The sequence below is a fragment of the Myxine glutinosa genome, chromosome 5 (genome assembly GCF_964187855.1).
Source record: "Myxine glutinosa chromosome 5, kmMyxGlut1.1, whole genome shotgun sequence".
In the NCBI taxonomy this organism is placed as follows: Eukaryota; Metazoa; Chordata; class Myxini; order Myxiniformes; family Myxinidae; genus Myxine; species Myxine glutinosa.
Window position 1 is genome coordinate 33639600 of NC_136265.1, and position 21385 is coordinate 33660984.

General features: G+C 44.0%; 1 protein-coding gene and 2 long non-coding RNA genes across 3 annotated transcripts in view; 2 read left to right on the top strand and 1 right to left on the bottom strand.

The window, feature by feature from the left end:
* LOC137427727 (uncharacterized) lies at nt 1-11997 on the top strand. Its single transcript, XR_013623455.1, has 3 exons — nt 1-125; nt 8075-8301; nt 11563-11997. It is a non-coding gene; the product is annotated as an uncharacterized LOC137427727 (long non-coding RNA).
* On the bottom strand, nt 1821-20911 carry LOC137427728 (uncharacterized). Its single transcript, XR_010984556.2, has 2 exons — nt 20774-20911; nt 1821-2159 (listed from the first exon to the last, which is right to left on the bottom strand). It is a non-coding gene; the product is annotated as an uncharacterized LOC137427728 (long non-coding RNA).
* LOC144892241 (uncharacterized) overlaps nt 20890-21385 on the top strand; it is a 15435-nt gene continuing 14939 nt past the window's right edge. Inside the window, exon 1 of the mRNA XM_078777843.1 lies at nt 20890-21190. Within this exon, the coding sequence (XP_078633969.1) occupies nt 20890-21190 (301 nt within the window). The remainder of the gene's footprint in view (nt 21191-21385) is intronic.

Consider the following 21385-nt stretch of genomic DNA (forward strand, 5'->3'; position numbering starts at 1 on the left):
CGGAACACACACGATTTACACACTATATTACGATCCACACACGTTTGGGGAGAGTGAGGAGTGCAAGAGTCATCACATCGCAGATTTTAAGGAAGAAAAAAGTTTCCTTCTTGTTTCATCCGAAAGTATGTTTTCACCTGTGTTTGTTCTGTTCCTTTGTTCTGCTATTTAATTATTTAATTAGTCTTTATCTGAAATTCCAAGAGTAACGATTTTCCGAATTTAAACTTCATTTTGATGGAATGAAAGACAATGAAATGCTCGATGTTGACATCATTGTGAATTCGTGCTCGTGTTCATGTTCATGTCACTCCTCTTCCTGTTCAGGCTGGAGTTCCCCAAGGCAGTGTTCTGGGCCCCGTGCTTTTTCTGGTCTTCATCAATGATCTCTCTAACTCTCTCGAAAATCCTCTCTATCTCTTTGCTGATGACTCCACTCTCTGCCGCTCCATTCCTCTTACCTCAGATCGGCAGTCTGCTGCCTCCTCACTCTCTGAAGACCTGGACAAAATCACAGACTGGTCAAACAAGTGGAACATGTCTTTCAATCCTGACAAATCTCACACTCTTACTATGTCTCTCCGAAAAGATCGACTGGACAACCCTCCCATCTACTTTCTCAACAATCCTCTCCAAGAAGTTCTGTCGCTCAAGATTTTGGGTCTCACTATCTGCCATGATCTTTCTTGGGAAAAACCACATTTCCAAGCTGGCCTCCAAAGCCAGTCGCCGACTGGGCATCCTCCGTCGTGCGAAGTCCTTCCTCGGCACACCTGAGCTCCTCACCACATACAAGGCTTTCATCCGCAGCTCAATGGAATACTGTTCTCCCCTATGGGCCGGTGCTCCTGCCTCACACCTAGCTCGGCTTCACGCTGTTGAAACCAAAGCTTTCAGAATTATTGGAATCTCCCGCGATGAAGCTATCTCTGAGGGCCTTTCACTCACTCACCGCAGGCAGGTAGGTGGTCTTTCTGTCTTCTACCGACTCCTCTCCGGCCTTGCACCCCCAGCTCTCTCTGTGCTCTGTCCCCCAAATATTCCTACAGGTCGCACAAGATCTGCCAGCAACCCTCTGATGGTTAAACTGCCGAAATCTCGACTCTCTGCTCACCTTCACTCTTTCATTCCTCTTTTCTCCCGCCTCTGGAACAAACTCCCTCACTCCCTTCAATCCCACTCCTCCCTCCAGGTCTTTAAAACAGCTGTTCACCACCATCTCTTATCTTCCCCCATCCAAAACCATGATCTTTTCTACCCCCACTAATTCACCCCAGATCCACCTTGTTTGAAATTCCAACTTCTTTCCTGGAAGTCCTGGCAGTGTCCATATGTTTTATACCTCTCCCACCGCCCCCTTCCCATGCCCCCCCCCCCCCAAAGCCCTCGCCCTCTCTCAGATATCTCGATGTCTCCATGTCTCTCGGTCCCTGCTCTCAAATGTTGTGTTTGTGTCCTTCCCCCTCTCTCCCCATCTTGTCTACCGCTCCCGATGTTATATGTTTTGTGTGTCTGTTTGTCTTTCTGTGTGATTAATGTTCGCTCTTTCACGAGCCTCGATCTTGTATACAAAAAAAAAAAAAAAAAAAAATACGAACGAGTTTGAAATTCGTTTAGTGAGTGAGATGCGCACACCTGTTTATTATAGTTGTAGGTGTAGAAAGCTTACAAATATAGTTTGTAAATATTCAATTACAAGCAAGAACTTTATAATGTGTTCAGTTGATATTCTTACCTGGGAAACGGAATGAATTGTCACAAATGTCTTTCCAGAAACCATTTTGGTTTTTTATGAACATATTCTAGAATTATTGTCTGAGTTTGCCAGGTGTACCTGCTGATACCTGCAGGGGTTTATTTCCCATTCTGTAAGAGTTTTAAAAACGAGCAAATGTTGTTTGAAAATATTTGCTACCTTGGCAATTTTTAAGAGTGGAAAGCTCATTTGAAGGTGTTCAGTAATACCTGCAATGCCCCAAATGCCCCGATTCGTCAATGTCTGGAGTCGATGAGCTGTGCAACGCGCTTCAAACAAAACCAAGCAGGTGTGTTGCTATAAAAGGTAGGCAAAGCAGGGAGCAGCTGGCCGTGCTCAGGGTGTGGCTGTTGTTTTGAGCAAAGCAGCCTTTCCATCTGGACATACCTTCTAAGATTTCCATCTGGGATAGACACACCACGCCACGCAAGTTTATATGTACAGTAACATGCATGTTTTTACATCAAATACATCAAAGCGTTAAAAGTACAACTCTTGGTCATATTGCAACATCACAGATGTGTATTGTAACCAGCACGTAATATCCAGCTTAACGAAGTGTCACCCGAGTTCTGGACCTTCTGTGCTGTTCTCACCCAGTAACATTCTCCGATGTTGAACTGTATTCTATGGACGTGGAAGGGGGTTAAGCATCGGATGCACCTGACCCAGAATCTAATCGGCGACTTATTCATGCCTAACCAACTCATCCACCTACTTTTGTCATAAACCATCTTCAACTTTTTTCAATATCGTGCGATATATCGGTTTTGGTCATATCACTCTGAATGGTGAGGAATCATTCAAAAAAATTAAAATAATTCTCACATCGGGATCTTCACCAAGATCGAATCAATTCGTCCTTGTCACACACCCAACACGTCCACCAAGTCTTGTTTGAATCCGTACATAACTTTTTGAGATATCTTGCTATATATATCGTTTTCGCCCTTTCAGTGGTGAATAATCACTTTAAAATGTTTTTAAAAGACTATCGTATTGGGATCTTCACCAAAATTGAATCAGTTCGTCCTTGTCAAACCCAAAAACCTGTCCACCAGGTTTCGTCCAAATCCGTCCACAAATTTTGAGATATCTTGCTATGTATATATATATATATATATATATATATACTCAAAGGCAAAAGTTATTGTGACACACAAACAACAAACAGAATCAGTGTTAAACTTTTACTGCCGCGAATGAAATGTTATTACATGGAAAGACAAATGTTTCAAGGTATGGTAACGATCAACAGTCCATAAGAACAGTGCACCTGGCATATGCAAATGAGCCACAACACAAGAGGGGGTTCACAAGCAAGTTCACACGGTCAGTAGCGAGTGTGTCCACCTTGTGCATTGATGCAGGCCTGGCACCCTCGCCTCATTGAGGCCACTAAACGTCGATGAAAGTCCTGGGGAAGATCATTCCATATCCGAGGAAGGATTTGGCGGAGTTCCTGCAGCGTTGTTGGAGGATTCGGATGACGTCGTAAACGTCGCTCCATTTCATCCCAGACGTGTTCAATGGGTGACAAATCAGGGGATCTTGACGACCAGGGTAACACATTAACATTGTTCTGATTAAGATACAGCTGTACAACTCGAGCAACGTGTGGTCTGCTCCACTGGAGACGTCGACGTCGATGTTCTGGCGTCAGAATTGGCCGTCGGGCTGGGCGTCTTGCACGGATGCCGTAGACGCGTGGACGTCGTCGAACTGTTCTCGCAGATACACCTCTGTTGCCAGGTATGGTACGGGCTGTAAGGGTTGCTGGCTGGAACCTGTGTCGGAGGTGCGTGGTTCGAATGCATCGGTCTTGACATGGGGTCGTTACTGGTGGGCGGCCACTACGGGGACGGTCTATAACTTGATTGTTTTGCTGAAAACGTCGCCATAAGTGCCAAATGGTGTTTCAATGGACGTTGTATCGACGAGCAACGTCACGCTGCGAGGTACCAGACTGAAGCATACCTATAGCTCTCCATCTGTCATTTTCCCCGAGGCGTGGCATGTCGAACTTGTTCCAGAACGATGAATAGAGGTGTTTTTCTGACTTCTGCACTTCTTAAGACTGCATTGAGTGGAAATGATAAGCGTCTGGTTGTCTGGCCTTTTGAAGTGAACATTGCTGGCCATTTTTCTCGAATATGTCATGCTTCTTGCAAATTTCGTGCAATTCGAACAACAACTGCTTGGTTGCGTTTCTTTGACCATTTTAACACACTCTTTCTCTGGTTCAAATCCAAAAATTCATTCACAAGATTACCAATGAAAAAATTCCATGTCACAATAACTTTTGCCTCTGAGTATATATATATATATCGTATTTACTAAAATGTCGCACATCTTTTGGGAATTTTTTAATATCATACACAGGTACTAATTTTTGGGATGAATTGCCGTTACATATGAGAAAGAATAACTCGCAACACTGCTTCCGTAAAACTCTTACAGAGTATTTAATGTGAGATTAACTATGTTAATAAATCAAACCAGCCATGTTAAAATTTTAAATATTAAATTTTTAAAATTTATTTAAATTTAAAATATTTAAACATTAAATTTAAATGTTTAAATTAATAATTTTAAATGAAATGTTTAAATGTTAAGGGACCATATCTGATTAGCATCTTATGCTATTTTCTGGTTCCTATTATCCAATCATTTTTTACTTTTTTTTTGAATGACATTGTAATCAAACTGTTGGTTGATTTTAATGTGGATAATAATAATGTTCAACTTCAAGAAAATTAATAAGTGATTAATAATGAAAATAAATGAATAATAATCATAAAATAATTAAAACAAATACAATACCTAAACCACCACTGTTTCATCCAAATCTGTAACTAAAAAAAAATAAATTAGGTGATCATTTGAATAATTAAATAATTAATCGATTAATCAACAAATCAGTAAATTAACTAGAATGGCACTTGGTAGAACACATACCTTTGCCATGCTGAACAGTTTATTGTTTCTATCCCACTAATAGGCTGAATCTGGATTCGGACCTGAACCAAAATCGAATTGGCTTGTTAAAATGAAATAAAGCACTTAATAAATCGATAATAATTAAGTAATTAATCAATTAATCAAAAAATAAAAAGCATTTTTGCCAAAGCACATGCTCACTAATGAGCTCACTAATGAGATATGCTAATGAGATAAGATGGCTGAGATATCGCCTGGACAAAAAAAACAAGAAATTTGTCGTGCATAGCATGATACTCGCGAAATCCCTAAAATAAGTTGTTGGCCTATGATGACCTCAAAAATAATTGGTGGTTGGATTCATTGACCCGAAATGCAAATGCTCTTAAAATTTCAAATCAATCAGATGAAAATTGAGGATTTTTCAGATTAAAATTGATGATTTGGAAGTTTGACCTTGAGTTGACCTTTGACCTTAAAAGTAGGTGGTTTCCCAATTCAGTGAGGCACTTTGCAAACGTTATTTAAATTTCAAGTCAATCTAATGAAAATTGACAGTTTTTCAGGTGAAAATTGATGCTATTGGAGAGATAAAAAAAACAAGTGGACACAGCTAGGACTTCCAGGAAAGAAGTCGGTATTTCAAAAAAGTGGATCTTGGGTGAATTAACAGGGGTAGAAAAGATCATGGTTTTGGATAGGGGAAGATAAGAGATGGTGGTGAACAGCTGTTTTAAATACCTGGAGGGAGGAGTGGGATTGAAGGGAGTGGGGGAGTTTGTTCCAGAGGCGGGAGAAAAGAGGCATGAAAGAGTGAAGGTGAGCAGAGAGCCTTGATTTTGGCAGTTTCACGATAAGAGGGTTGCTGGCAGATCTTGTGCGACCTGCAGGAATATTTGGGGGACAGAGCACAGAGAGAGCTGGGGGAGCAAGGCCGGAGAGGAGTCGGTAGAAGACAGTAAGACCACCAACCTGCCTGCGGTGAGTGAGTGAAAGGCCCTCAGAATCAACTTCATCGTGGAGATTCCAATGATTCTGAAAGCTTTGGTTTCAACAGCGTGAAACCGAGCTGGATGTGAGGCAGGAGCACCGGCCCAGAGGGGAGAGCAGTATTCCATTGAGCTGCGGAGGAAAGCCTTGTATGTGGTGAGGAGCTCAGGTGTGCCAAGGAAGGACTTCGCACGACGGAGGATGCCTAGTCGGCGACTCGCTTTGGAGGCCAGTTTGGAAATGTGGTTTTCCCAGGAAAGAACCTCCTCCCCTATCCCTCACTGCGTGGACCCAGACATCCGAAGCCTCCTCTCCAACTTGACAGATCTCTCAATCCAGGCCACAAAGTTTAACAGACTCCTTCATGAACCATCTGTTTAACATAATTCTTCCTCCCACAGCACATCCCTGACTCCTTATTGTCTCTCCAACAACTATTATCTCCTCCCATTTGATAGGATTGAACCCCACCCAGGCGACAGAGATGCACTTTACATCAACAACTCAATTTCTCACTGGCTGTGTACTGATATTACACATCCCAATCCCCAGGAGTACCTTTGGTAACGACTTTTCCTCTGCTCCCACCTCTTATTTCAGTGTGTTGCACCGTCCTCCAAACAGTGACGACTCCATCTAACGCATGGAACATATCATAAAGGCAGTGGGAGACAAGAAGGGAAAAGAGAGGGAAGCACAACAACAGTAGAGAACAGGGACATCAGGAGATCTGTGGAAGGGAGTGGGCTGGGGTTGGTACACTGGATAAACAAGATGGACACTACTGCGGATTTCAGGGAAGTTAACGGTTTTTGAAGGAGGTGGATTTGGGGTGGATTTACGAGGGTAGAAAAGATCATGCTGCATTATTGGGGGCTGGGAACAGGATATCTCAAAAAGCTCTGGACGGATTTGGACTAAATTTGGTGGAGAGGTTGAGCATGTGACCCGGAAGAAGTGATTAAATTTTGGTGAAGATCCGGATCTGAATCTGACAATTTTAAAGTAATTCTTCACCATTGCAACCACAGCGCTGAAACCGATGTAATATAGCAGGATATCTCAAAAAGCTCTGGACGGATTTGGACGAAACTTGGTGAACAGGTTGTGTACGTGACACGGACGAATCGATTCGATTTTGGTGAAGATCTGAATATGGATCCAGATACGAGAAAACAAAAATTCAAGTGATTCTTCAGCATTGAAAGATAGGGCCAAAAACGATATGTCACATGATATTTCAAGAAGTTGTGGACAGAATATGACAAAACCTGGTGGATGAGTTGGTATAGTGACAAGAACAAGCCGATTAGATTTTGGTTCAGGTCTGAATCCAGATCCGGCCCATCAATGGGATACAAAACGTAAACTGTTCAGCCTGGCGGAAGTTTATACTTTGAAACCCCCTCTGCTCTTTCAATGCTTTGTTTGTCTGTTTGTCAATCACCTACAAGTCACAATTTAAAACCGATCTTCACAAAACTTCAAGAAATAGCAACAAGGCTATTGATTTTGAGGTCAAAGGGTCAACATCGTCCAAAGGTCAACAACTCTGTCTGATTTCTAAAATCATCAATAGTCATCCAATTGACTTGATATTTGAACAGGATTTGCCTGTCAGGTGACTTAATTTAGTATTAAATAAATACAATCTTCACTTCATGACATCATGGGTGAGCAGCCACGGACAGAAAATAAGGATGAGAAAAAACGAGTTTCATTTACTCAGTTTCTTATTTTTCAATTCGACAAGTGAAAAAACCTATAAAGTCGCCTTAATTTTCTTAAACAGTGTTATTGGTGCACTCCAAGTGGTACCGCGAACACTCACCGTGCTCCACCATTTGGGTCGCTCCTATACCTCCTCTGTATTTACACCTTTCTCCCTCATGTCCGCCTCTACACAATCACTCAATCTCCTTTTCGGTCTGCCACACCGTCTCTTTCCAGGTGATATCATCCTCATCGTTCTTCTATCCTCATACTCCTCAATCATCTATCCTAATACGGTACTCCAAATGTGTGTCGTGTCGCGCCACCTCCAGGTGGGAGAGGGTATTACAAGTCCCCAACATTTACAACACAGTATTCCACTCCCCATGTTTCCCAGTCCAGTGACGTGTTTTGAATTGTTAGCAGACGGCATGTTTTTGCTTCATGAATTGAACCAAGATTAGATATTTTTTTTGGATGCAATTGAGGCAGCTGTCAGTTGCCTATACACCGCCCAATAAAGGTATGTGTCAGAGGAATGTGTTACACGCTTGGACCAAGATTGCCGTAGGGTGGGTACTTTGCTAGTGTAAGACAAACCATGGGGTTTATCTGTTACTTTTTTAAAGGTTGCATGTTTGATAATTTTTAAATCTCTCGCCTCTTTCCATTCAGAAATGAAAATGCAACCACAGGGACCATACACCAACGCCCCACAAGCCTTCGTGCACCCCCAGGGACCACAAACTGGCTTTGTGAACACCTCTGTGAATATTTCACAAAATTCTGCACCGACACCTGGCATGAAGACTCCCACAGACTACCTTGCATGGTCTCTCTTCAACTTTGTCTTTCTCAATGGATTCTGCCTTGGTTATGTGGCCACGGTGTATTCCATCAGGGTAAGATTGATAGGTAGAACTCCTGCAATAACGATGTATTTTTCCCTGTACTGGCCATCACTGATTCATACAGGAAGGATAGATCACATGACACCCTTAACCTCATTAACCTGTACCCTATCTTCATGGCAGGCGTCGAAGAACAGGAAAGCTTGACAAAAACAATATGTCTTTGATACAGATAAAAATTAGAACGCCACTCTGTAGAGCGCATACTCCCGCCGTGGGTTTAGTTGGAATAATACGTTTTGTTTAACATCCCCTCTCCCCAAAATAATAAATGAAAAAGAAAGTAGGCCCTAACTGTCAGAGAATTTATTTTGATATATCTCGGAATTAGAGGAGAAAAACATCATTTAGGAATAAGAATAAAAGCTTTAATGCAGTAAAACAGAAAAATTCTTTCCCAAAAAAATTTCCCCAAAAAATTCCTGGAGCCGGAATAATATCCTGAGCTTCACCAAAAACTAATCAATTCTTCCTTATCCCAAGGGCAATCATCCCACCAACTTTCATCCAAATCCGTTCAGAACTTTTCCAGATATCTTGTTCACAAACACACGAACACACGAACATACGAACACACACACACACACACACACGGACGGACACGATCGAATGCATTACTCCATCGCGGGAGTAATAAAACTGAATTTTTAACTGAATTCATACCTCCATAGGAGAGGGTGTTACTCTCCAGTACTGGAACCTGCGATACTTATAGGAAACCCGAATATTTGAACCATCTGTTTTTAAAATTCGCTCCTCATGACCGACCCAGATTGCGTCTATTTCAAACTACCGGTATTAAAGAAGTGGGGATTGGTGTGTCAGACATTTTTACCGAACTACCGAACATCATCCACCGAACATTTTTGCGATTTAAAGCAACAAAAGCAATCAACTTTCTATCGCTTTCCAAGCCAGCCGTTCCTCATCAACTTTTTGTTGGAGTGCTTGCTTGAGTATTTAAGCAGCTTGGCGAGCATGTGTTCTCCATCACTTGGGGACATTTTATCATCATGTGGAGTAACTTTAGTATTCCTCAAAGTTGTCCTGTGCTGAATGCTTGGAGTCATTGTCCTGTTGGAACGTAAATCTTCACCGCAGTCTAAGGTCTTTCTGCTCAAGCGGGTTCTGCTCAAGGATTCTCTCAGTCCCTGCCGTTGAAAAGCATCCTCATAGCATGATGCTGCCACCACCAAGCTTCATTATCGGGATGGCGTTAGATGGGTGATGAGCTGTGCTCAGTTTCCGCCAGATGTAGCACTTTGCATTCAGGGCAAAGAGTTCAATTTTCGGCTCATCAGACCACAGAATATTTTGCCTCGTGCTCTCAAAATCTTTCACGTACCTTTTTGCAAACTCCAGGTGTGCTGTCATGTGCCTTTTTCTCAGGAATGGCTTCCGTCTGGCCACTCTCCAATAAAGCCGAGATTTGTGAAGAGCTGCAGAGACTGTTGTCCTTCCAGCAGCTTCTCACTTCTCAGCCAAGGAATTCTGTAGTTCTGTCAGTGTGGTTATTGGGTTCTTGGTCACCATTTGTGAAATCTGTTCTACTTCTACTAAAAAATATCAGTTTGACCATCCTTTTACTTTGTGCTTTTGCTTGTTTCATTTGGCCTTGTCAGTCAATAAAAACTTGCTTTGGTGGTTTCTCTTATAGTGTAGCAGCATAGCAAACCTGTTGTGCATTTTGTGATACAAGCACCAAATTTGGCACAAATGTACATTAATATGTTGCGAACATTTTCAGATATTGGGCCACTTGAAATTCCTTATTTTTTTTTTCAAATTTTTTCAAATTTCGTAATTTCAAATTTTTCGGGTGACACCGTCACAATTTCGGTCTTCGAGGCCGGCCGATATAGTGGGGCGGCTTAGCCCAAATATTCAAAAGAATTGTGCATTTTGTGATACAAGCACCAAATTTGGCACAAATGTACATTAATATGTTGCGAACATTGTGTGGTCAGCAATGAAGACGAGAGTCTGAATTACATGTATGCAAAAGACCTTGTGAACCAGTGAAGCAAATACACGGGTAAGCATGAATTAAATCTAGGGCATGATATAATTTCCATGATGTTTACCTCTACACTCAATGGTGGAAGGAGGTAATGTTTTGATCCCAGCTTGTCTGTATGTCTGTTTGTCTGTTAGTCCACAAAATTCCAGACAAAGCTTGTAGTAGTGGTAGTTGTAGTGGTAGTGGTGATAACAGAAATTGTTATATAGAACTGAACTTATATTATTATTATATGCAGAAAATAACTTCATTTCTATATGCCCTGCAGTGGACAGGTTAATTGGTTTATGCACTGAAGGGGTCACCCTGGTGTGCACTGCTGTGTTCTGCCTCACTGAGTTGTTCAGGTATGATGTACTCAGCACAAGCTTCCGGTCGGCCCGGAGGTGGGGGTGCGGGGCCTGTCACGGAACGTCAAAACAAACGGCCTGCCGGGGCCGCCCAAAAGTCGGGCGTGAGGGGCGCGTCCACTAATGGAACGCCTCTCGCTTCCCAGATCGAGGGCCACGTGGTCAGGAGAACCTCGTCCCTTCCGGTCACACTTTGCCTATCGGCCGGCCTCGAAGACCGAAATTGTGACGGTGTCACCCGAAAAATTTGAAATTACGAAATTTGAAAAAATTTGAAAAAAAAAATTACGGAATTTCAAGTGGCCCAATATCTGAAAATGTTCGCAACATATTAATGTACATTTGTGCCAAATTTGGTGCTTGTATCACAAAATGCACAATTCTTTTGAATATTTGGGCTAAGCCGCCCCACTATTATTCTTCCACATAACGATCAGCCATTTTGTTCATTTTGCATTCCGACATCTATACAACGCTACTTCACGACCTCATTTGTCCACGTTCACCTGCCTGTCAATGGCTCTTCCATGACTTAACATTTCTTCACAAATTCCAAAATAGTGCAAGCAAACATTTACTGAATAGATTTTATTATTGATAAAAGTCTCTCACTTGAAGTGAGATGTGATCCTGAAACAAGATCGGATGCTGGAAGATTTATACGAAGGCTGTGATGGATGATCATAAGTAGAACGTTTAATGCTTGTTTTTTCATGAAAGCTTGAAAGTTTTTTAAAACTTTTTTATTTTTTTATTAATTTTTGTAATTTTTTGGGTATTTTTTGTATACTAAGTCGAGGCTCATGTAAGAACTATAGTCGAGGCTCGTCTTGTTTCCATGATGCATTGTTTTTTTCTTTCCACTCCATCTTGTTCCATCAGTCCCGTGACAGACGTCAAATGAATGACCCGGTCGGAGCCGCCGAGCACGCATCGACAGCCAGAGCTCTGAACATCGCTGCCACGGTCATTTCCATTCTCATTTTGCTCATCGCAATAATTGTTGTCGGTGTCTTGGTATCAGCTGGGGTACATTTGATTTACTTATTGGGTATATATGATCAATACCCCTACTCAGGCTAGATCATAAGCAGTATGCTAGCCACCACCACATATCTTTGTTTTGAGATAAATGCAGATTGCTTCTGCTTCAATTGCTCATTCGTTAAAGTCTCTTATCTTTATTTCAAATGAAAATTATCCCTTTTGAATAACTCATTTTATTTTTGTTGGTAATAAGGAAACTATTTCAAATGTCGGGGGTTGGTTATTTTATCCCTCCCTATTGTCCAAACAATAAACTTCATATTCACTTTCTTTTGTTTGTGATTTGTTGATGCTGAATAGCGAAAGCATTTGATGATTTAAATTTGCAATTTTGTATGGTATTTCTCGTCGATTTCGAAATGCCGTGTTAACTGCAGGAATGGAATTTGAAATGCTCCACATTTGAAAAGACTCCTCTCCCTAAATAATTTTCTAAAGAAAAAAACCAAAAACATTTTCTTCTAATCCTGCTGGAATTTTGAAGAACTCAATTTTTTTTGTGGGAGCCGCAAACACTTCCCTGCACTCATTAAGGCATGGGGCCGGAAATCATTTAATATTACCTATCACGTAGCATATAAAGACTCGAGAGTGAACCCCCCCCCCCTCCTCCAAAATAAAAAAAATTCAAAAACTCTTTTTTTGCCAAAAACACTCCCTGTTACTCACTGATGAACCTCTGAAGGTTTACTGTAGATCCATTTGGCCATCTCAGAGAAAAGCGGCGACACACACAGACAGACAAATGGACTCCTTTGCATTGGAGATATTAAAAATTAGGACAGCCGGTCCTGCAGCTCACTGAATCAGGAGCAACAGTTACTCAAACCCCCCACAGACCCCTAAAGCACTGATATTTTTAATGCTGTGAACAAACTTTGGTACACAATGGGCGATGAAGGTTATGATGAAGTTTCATTGAAATTGTGTTTGTAGTTTCAGATAAGAGAGCAAATACCTATTTTGGGTAGGGTCAAACCACCCACAGACCACCTTCGACCTATTTTTTTTTATGCCGTTGTTACATATTTATGGGAATGTATGTGAATTACTATTCAGGTCTTTGCTTATCAATGTGTAGTCGATTAAGGGTTGTTGTGGTTGGAGGGTCAGGAGCCCTTCTGGAAAAAGAGACCGGAAACGGAAGAAGAAAGACACGAGGTCGAGAGAAGCGACGAGGATTCTTCTTCCTCGCCCCGCTCCGACGAGAGGGGGGATCGATATTGAGCCGTGTGGAAAAGCGGCGTTCCCAAGCCCGTCTGGCGAGAGGAGTTACCGGGACGGGTACCTACCCGGTAGACACGTCAAGCTGCCGTAGGGCCATGCACCGACCCAGCGTCTGGCACCGTTCGCGGCACCGTCTACAAAGACGCGTACGGGTCGCACGTTGGGGCCTAACACGCGTTGCAAGCGGCGTGTGGCTTTTGCCTGCTTTACAGTACCCGCTTCGCGTGGCCAGGAGGGGGCTGCAGCCGTGGTTCCCGGTACGATACATGCCCGGTGGAGAAACGTCCACCCGGGGTTCGTTCAACCGCCCGAGTGCGGCGAAGCCGACCATCATCTTGGTCAGGAGGGGCCCAGAGACATTGTGAGGGACAGAGACCAAAGGGGGTCGTGAGTACAAAAGGGGACACACGTATGTAAGATGGCCATCTTAATCATCTAGGGGATTGATTGTTGAGTGTGAATTGTGGATGGTGGATTGCTCGGGGAATATATCCTTGATTGTATCATTGAAATTGTATGGTATCATTACCATTGAAATATATCATTGAAAATCAGTTTTCTCTTGGGTGGAATTCATAGGGATTGCGTTGCGAAAGCGCATATATAATACCACTTTCTGGCGAAGTTCCTCTCACGGTCCCGGGGTCACCGAGACCAGGTAGTCACCGAGGGGACCACGTAACAGAATTGGGGGCTCGTCCAAATTACGATTTGCGGATTCGCAATTGGGTCTACGTCCGGGATCTAAAATTGTATAAAATAATAAAATAATATTTTTATTAATTAAAATTTATTAATTAAGTATTAATTGGTAAATTTTTGGGGAAATTGGGGGTAAAGTATTGGGTGAAGGTTAACAGGGGTTAACGATAGGCACCATGGCGTTTGTGGCACAGAACTTTGCGGTAACCCCGAGTGAGGCACAGTTCCGAGCGTTACTAAAGTCGGACCTCTTGAAATTGGCCAAACATTTTAACTTGGAGGTCCGAACTAATTTGAGGAAGGCAGAGTTGCAGGCCACGGTGATACAATCTATGGTGGGATTAGGAACATGGGACGAGTTAGCCTGGGAGTGGCTACCCGAAGAACCAGAAGACGTTGAGCTCCGGAAACTGGAGTTGCAATTACGGAGCCAGGAACGGATCAAAGAAGAAGAAAGGAAAGCAGAAAAGGAAAGAGCAGAAGAAGAAAGGAAAGCAGAGGAGAGGAGAGAAGAGAAACAAGCAGAGGAGAGGAGAGCTGCAAGGGAACTCGAAGCAGAGGAGAGAAAAGCAGAAAGGGAATTAAAGGAACGTGACATGGAGCTTCGGCAGGAAATTAAATTCAAGGAGCTGGAGTTAATGAGAGAACGGGGAGAGGCACCACCCTTGCTGACAGGGTCGACACCTAACCAGAAAACCTGGGATGTGGGCAGACATGTGAGGCTGGTTCCACCGTTCAGTGAAAAGGAAGTCGCGAAATTTTTTCCACACTTTGAGAAAGTGGCTCGACAATTAAACTGGCCGGAGGAGGCCTGGACCATACTAGTGCAAAGTGTGCTGGTGGGAAAAGCTCAAGAGATTTATTCGGCGCTACCAATGGACCAATGTGCAGATTATGAGGTACTGAAGAAGCACATCCTCAAAGCCTATGAGTTGGTTCCGGAAGCTTACAGGCAAAAATTCAGGAATGCCAGGAAGAGGGAGAGTGAGACCCATGTGGAGTTTGCCAGAGAGAAAGAAAACATGTTTGATCGGTGGTGTGAGTCAAAAGGAGTCGGGAAAGACTTCGAAACATTGCGTGACTTGATCCTGGTGGAGGAATTTCAGCAGTGTGTCCACGAGGACAACAAAGTGTACCTGCAGGAAAAGAAAGTACCAAAGTCGTGGGACGCAGCCACCATGGCAGATGAGTATGCCTTAACCCACCGAATAGGGGTCCACAAACCTAACTCCTCACCTAGACTTCAGCAGGGGAGTTATGGAACACCCGGTGCGGAGAACGACCTTACATGGCGGCGGCCTCGAGATGATTATGGGGACAACTATGATACCCCAACTGTTAGAAATCAGAGGGCTACGGGCCCAAGACAAACTTATTTTTCGGGGGGCTCAAGGCCGACCCCGAGGTTCTCCCCCGGGCCTACTTGTGCTTTTTGCCATAAAACTGGACACTTGATGTCCCAATGTTACCTCCGGAAAAGGGAGAACCCGGAACGAAATCAGTCTAGTGCGACTCCGAATGCACTGGCAAGTGTGAGAAATCATTCTTGGAGAGCAGAGCTGGGGGAAGATTCCCCTGTCAAAGGTACGGCGTCCCGGGAGAACCTTGTTCAGGAGGGCTACAAACATTTCATTTCAGAGGGGTTCGTGTCGCTGGATGGCGACCCAAGTAACCAGAAGCCAGTTAGGGTATTGAGGGACACAGGAGCCCACCAATCGTTGATGCTGGAGGGCATTTTGCCTTTGTCGGAGAAGACGGCAACTGGGGTTAGTGTGCTTTTACAGGGGGTCAGGGGCTATGTTAAAGCTCCGCTTCATGTCATCCAGTTGAGTTCTGAGTTGGTATCAGGGCCGGTCACCGTAGGCTTACAAGCCACCCTTCCTGTAGAGGGTGTATCTGTGGTTATCGGGAATGATTTGGCCGGGGGTCAAGTTTATGGTAACCTGAGGGTTGGTAAAGAGCCCAGCAGGGAAAATAACACCACACCAGCTCGGGATGGCGACAAAAGTACCAAGTTATTTGTAGGGGGACTGAACTTCAAAACAGAGGAAGAAGTTCTGACCTCTGTCTTCAACAGATATGGGCCGCTGGTGGAAGTGCGGTTGGTAAGAGACAGGGAAACGCAACAGTCAAGAGGGTTCGGCTTTGTCACGTTTGCAAGCACAAAAGACGCCAGAGAGGCAGAGAAGAATTGGAATGGCAAGGATTTGGAGGGTCGGACCATAACAGTAGGGAAGGCATTTCGTAGGCGTCGAGAGGTCTACAGGAGAGGACAACTGGGCGGTAGTTTTGGTGGTGGCCGCAATCAATATTATTATGGAGGCTCCCTGAGTTACGGCAGCTCCCGAAGGAAGGATTGTCAAAGTAGTGGCCGAGAAGGAGACCGCTATTCATGGGACTACAGTGACAAGCGGTCCCACCATAATTATTAGGGAAGTTCTGAAAAGTTGAAGCACTGAATGCGGCAGAGCCGCCGAGCCAAGATTCCTACACGGATTAACCGTGAACGCCACGTTCCTAAAGGCGTCCATGTAGTGAACTTTCATGCACGGACTAACCGTGAACTCCACGTTCCTCAAGGCGTCCATGTAGAGAACTTTCCTGCACGGACTAACCGTGAACTCCACGTTCCTAAAGGCATCCATGTAGTGAATACTCGGCTTGGCCTCCCGGAAAAAGTGCTATCGAGTTGCTTAACTTTGGATCTTTGATCAACCCCTTAACCTTCATTCACAAGAAACTGACAGTCAAAGTCAGAGGGTCATGAGATGGAGTTTGGCTTGGCAGGAGTCCAACGGGAAATTGAACATGTAAAGGGCAGGGACAATGTCGTTGCTGGTGCTTTGTCCAGAGTGAATTACCTTTGAAAATCTCTGGGGGTTTTGTGAAATTTTGTTGCTTTATTTTTGAGTTGTGATAATTGTTGCCCAGGGGAACTGATGATTTGGGGTTGAGTTATCTGGTTTGTTTATCCAAGTTGGCCGGCAAAGAAAGTTTTCGCTGGGTTCAAACTTTCTTTCTTGAAGGGGGGGAGTGTTACATATTTATGGGAATGTATGTGAATTACTATTCAGGTCTTTGCTTATCAATGTGTAGTCGATTAAGGGTTGTTGTGGTTGGAGGGTCAGGAGCCCTTCTGGAAAAAGAGACCGGAAACGGAAGAAGAAAGACACGAGGTCGAGAGAAGCGATGAGGATTCTTCTTCCTCGCCCCGCTCCGACGAGAGGGGGGATCGATATTGAGCCGTGTGGAAAAGCGGCGTTCCCAAGCCCGTCTGGCGAGAGGAGTTACCGGGACGGGTACCTACCCGGTAGACACGTCAAGCTGCCGTGGGGCCGTGCACCGACCCAGCATCTGGCACCGTTCGCGGCACCGTCTACAAAGACGCGTACGGGTCGCACGTTGGGGCCTAACACGCGTTGCAAGCGGTGTGTGGCTTTTGCCTGCTTTACAGTACCCGCTTCGCGTGGCCAGGAGGGGGCTGCAGCCGTCGTTCCCGGTACGATACATGCCCGGTGGAGAAACGTCCACCCGGGGTTCGTTCAACCGCCCGAGTGCGGCGAAGCCGACCATCATCTTGGTCAGGAGGGGCCCAGAGACATTGTGAGGGACAGAGACCAAAGGGGGGTCGTGAGTACAAAAGGGGACACACGTATGTAAGATGGCCATCTTAATCATCTAGGGGATTGATTGTTGAGTGTGAATTGTGGATGGTGGATTGCTCGGGGAATATATCCTTGATTGTATCATTGAAATTGTATGGTATCATTACCATTGAAATATATCATTGAAAATCAGTTTTCTCTTGGGTGGAATTCATAGGGATTGCGTTGCGAAAGCGCATATATAATACCACTTTCTGGCGAAGTTCCTCTCACGGTCCGGGGGTCACCGAGACCAGGTAGTCACCGAGGGGACCACGTAACACCGTGAACAAACATTGCTACTATCACGGGTGATGAAGGTTGTGGGCAAGTTTCATCAAAATCGATTATGTCGTAGAAGAGAGGTAATCTGGTGCACCTTTGTAGGGGTCACTCGTACCCGACTGGACCAGCAACACCTTCAGACTGTTACAGAGAAATTTCTTGAAATACGTGCATGGGGAGAGAAAGCAAGCCGTTATTACATGCGGAAACCCTCGCAGATCTCTCTCCTGAGAGCAATCAACAAGTGTGTCGTATTTTATATTAATTCAAAGGGCGACATACGAGCCGGAAAAAACAGCCTAAAGCAAGAATATAAGCAGTGGTTCAAGGAGCGGCCAACCGCAAGCGGAAAACAAGACATAAGAGAGAGAAGGGAGTCAATCACACAATATTACAGTTTGCCCAACAGATGATCTCAACAGCTGCCATGAATTCCAAGAACAAAGCAATGCCTCAATCCCTCTTTCTACCTGGCGACAGTAGTTCTCTAACTCACAAAGGAATACATGCTTAAAATAAATACATTGAAATCCCACAAAGTTACAGGTATTTGTGTGGTTGTTGCTGTTGCAGATTGTTGCCGTTTCTGGAGTGTTGCTGTGATTGCAGGTATTTGTGTTGTTTTGTTGCAGTTTCAAATATTTTTGGGTCCTCGGGAAATTTTGAGTCATCTGGGTCTTTTGGGTCGTCGTGAACTTTTGGGTCTTTTGGGTCCTCGGGGACTTTTGAGTCGTCTGGGTCTTTTGGGTCCTCGGGCCGCATCGGCCCAGCTGATTATCTGGATGGTCATTGAATCAGCCGCTCAATAAATTGAAGGGTTCCTTCAAATCGATCTCTTTTCCAATCTGACAATCTATCTATAATTCCAGTAATCTCTGTGTGTATGTATGTATGTATGTATGTATGTATGTATGTATGTATGTCTGTTTGTCTGTGACCGCTGTTTCTCGACAACTACCGGTCCGATATACTTTAAACTTGCCAGGTATATTGCTGGGGACCCGAGGATGTGCCTTTTCAAGGTTTCATATTAATCGGAGAAGTAGTTACCGAGCTATGTCCAAAAAACGATTCAACCAATCAGAGAGCAGCGAGCTATCACGTGTGCCGAACGTGGCGAACAGACTCTGCCTCGGACGGCACATTTGAGAGCGTATTCATTTATTTCACGTTGGCAAACTATGTTGGCGTTTAACTATGTTTTAAAACTAATTAAAACTAATTTGCGATTCATCGTAACTGCGATATGCGACCTTCCGGACAGTGAAGACTGCACTTCCGGCAGCCAATCACAGAACGCGTTGTTGCGTAGGCGTGGCCGATGTGAGAGCGAGCCGAGCCGAGCGCGTGCGCCATTACGGTTCGTAATTCGATTTCTTCCGGAGAAAATAATAATTTCTCGATTTCTTATGCGCATTATTTCTCCCAATTCAGTCAGAGCGAAGGGCGGAAGCGAAGAGCGTTGTTTTTTTTGTTTACGGGCGTACGGGCGTACGGGCGGGGTAGAGCGTACGGGTAGCGTTTTTTTTTTTTTTTGGCAAGGAACGGGCACCCACGTACCCACGTACATGCACATTTGAGAGCGTATTCATTTATTTCACGTTGGCAAACTATGTTGCCGTTAAACTATGTTTTAAAACTAATTAAAACTAATTTGCGATTCATTCGCTTTCCTGTGCGTTTGTGCACGCGATGGCGATTTCTTTACCAAACTCCGCAAGCCGTTCGCTTTGGACCAAACCATTTCATGTAAATAGAGGGGGGGGGGGGGGATTGTCACCGTACTCGCAAGCCGTTCGCTTTGGACCAAACCATTTCATGTAAATAGAGGGGGGGGGGGGGGGGTTGTCAACGTACTCGCAAGCCGTTCGCTTTGGACCAAACCATTTCATGTAAATAGCGGGGGGGGGGGGGGGGGGGATTGTCACCGTACTCGCAAGCCATTCGCTTTGGCTTTGCGAATGGACCAAACCATTTCATGTAAATAGAGGGGGGGGATTGTCACCGTACTCGCAAGCCGTTCGCTTTGGCTTTGCGAATGGACCAAACCATTTCATGTAAATAGAGGGGGGGGGGGGGATATAATTTTAGATATATATATAGTACGGGCATGCCCTAGTTTGCCAAAATTTAGGAATTTGCACTTTCAATGATATCACGGACTTTTTAAAGATAAAGTTCATGAAGGGTTCTTTATTTTTTGTTTATCTACTTGTCAAGTCAAGGCTCAGAAACAGAGCAATATTCAGACTGAAATGGACAAATAAGCAATGGAGACGACCCAGGCTGCTATTTGTGAGCGGTATATCAATACCTCCTTTTCCAGGAATTACATGGTAAGCTGTAAATTAAATCATAAATACGTGAGGTAAACGACAAAAGGAATGCAAATAAAAAGTACAAACGCAAGGATAAAAATTCCAAACTAAAAAGAATCTCAAAATGAAAAGCCCATCTGCATCTGCTTTGTACTCAAACTAAATCTGATGAAAAGGGCACTGACAAAAAAATTGTACATTTTATTAATTTCTCCATATTCTCATAATAAAGGTTTGTTGAAGATTTCATGACAAAAGCTCGATAGGTAAAGATTTTATGGCCTGGGCAGACACATTGAAGCTCAATGGTAAATAAAGAAAGAAACAATGAAGCAATAAAAAAAACATAGGGGAAATACCCCCGGCGCTCACCTGGTGGAATAAACAGTATACTGCACTGACTTAAGGTATTTTAAACCAATTTCAATGGTTGCTAGAGGACAGGGCAGCAGGTAGAATCATACTAACATAATCATAAGACTTTAAACAACAAACCAAAAAAATACCTATTTTGGGGAGCAACATACCCCTCTACCCCCTCCCATTCCCCTCCCTCCCCATGTACCTCCTCAGACCCCAATTTTTCCAATGCCTTGAACATCACATTGGTACATCACGGATGATGAAGGTTGTGGTGAAGTTCATCAAAATTGTGTGCAGGTCCTGAGAAAAAAAGCAAATACCTATTTTGACGTGCTGCGGCGGGGCTAATCAAGGCTATTTTTAGCCATGATGACTTTGCCTTTTCACATTTTGACCCAATTATATTAATTCGTCTTCTCCATATTTTCATAATATAAGATTGTTCAAAAATTTTGATGACAAAAGCTCAAATGAGCAGCTTGACATTGCACTTCCCGACGCACTTACCACGCTCGACGTCGCGGGAAACCCCGACCGATGACGTCATTGCATGACGCGCACCAGGAAATTGACCAATCACGTCCTCCGCGCCAAGTTCATTCGGTTCGACGTTCCAATTAACAATGGAGTGTTGCATGCACATCGTTCCGACTGCAACGGGCAACGTAAGTCCCTTTTCTCAACGCAGCTGGAGTAAGTTCAGGAAGATCGTGCACCAATGGAAGTTTACGAGCACCCGGGAAGGTGAAGTCGCAGAGGAAGCCATCGAACGCTTTCGCTTAATGCTCGTTATCGCGCCAGACCGACTCGCTGTGCTCCCGGAAGCGATCGGTTATCACCGGAAGTGCTACATGCGTTTCACCGACACGACGAAGATCGCCAGGGTTAACAAGAGGCGGCAGAGACAACGTTTACACGATGAACGTGAGTGCAGTTTCACACTTTGCAGTTTCCCAAACGTTTGAAATACAAAATCATTTAAATCTGCAATTTATTTATTCATTTATTATTTATCTCCACCTCCAAAGGATGACGGATAGTGGGGGTGGGGGTGGGGGGGGGCCCTATGTACTGACTTCCAAGTTCGTGTGCGGTTCATGTTAATTTTGGGCAACCACT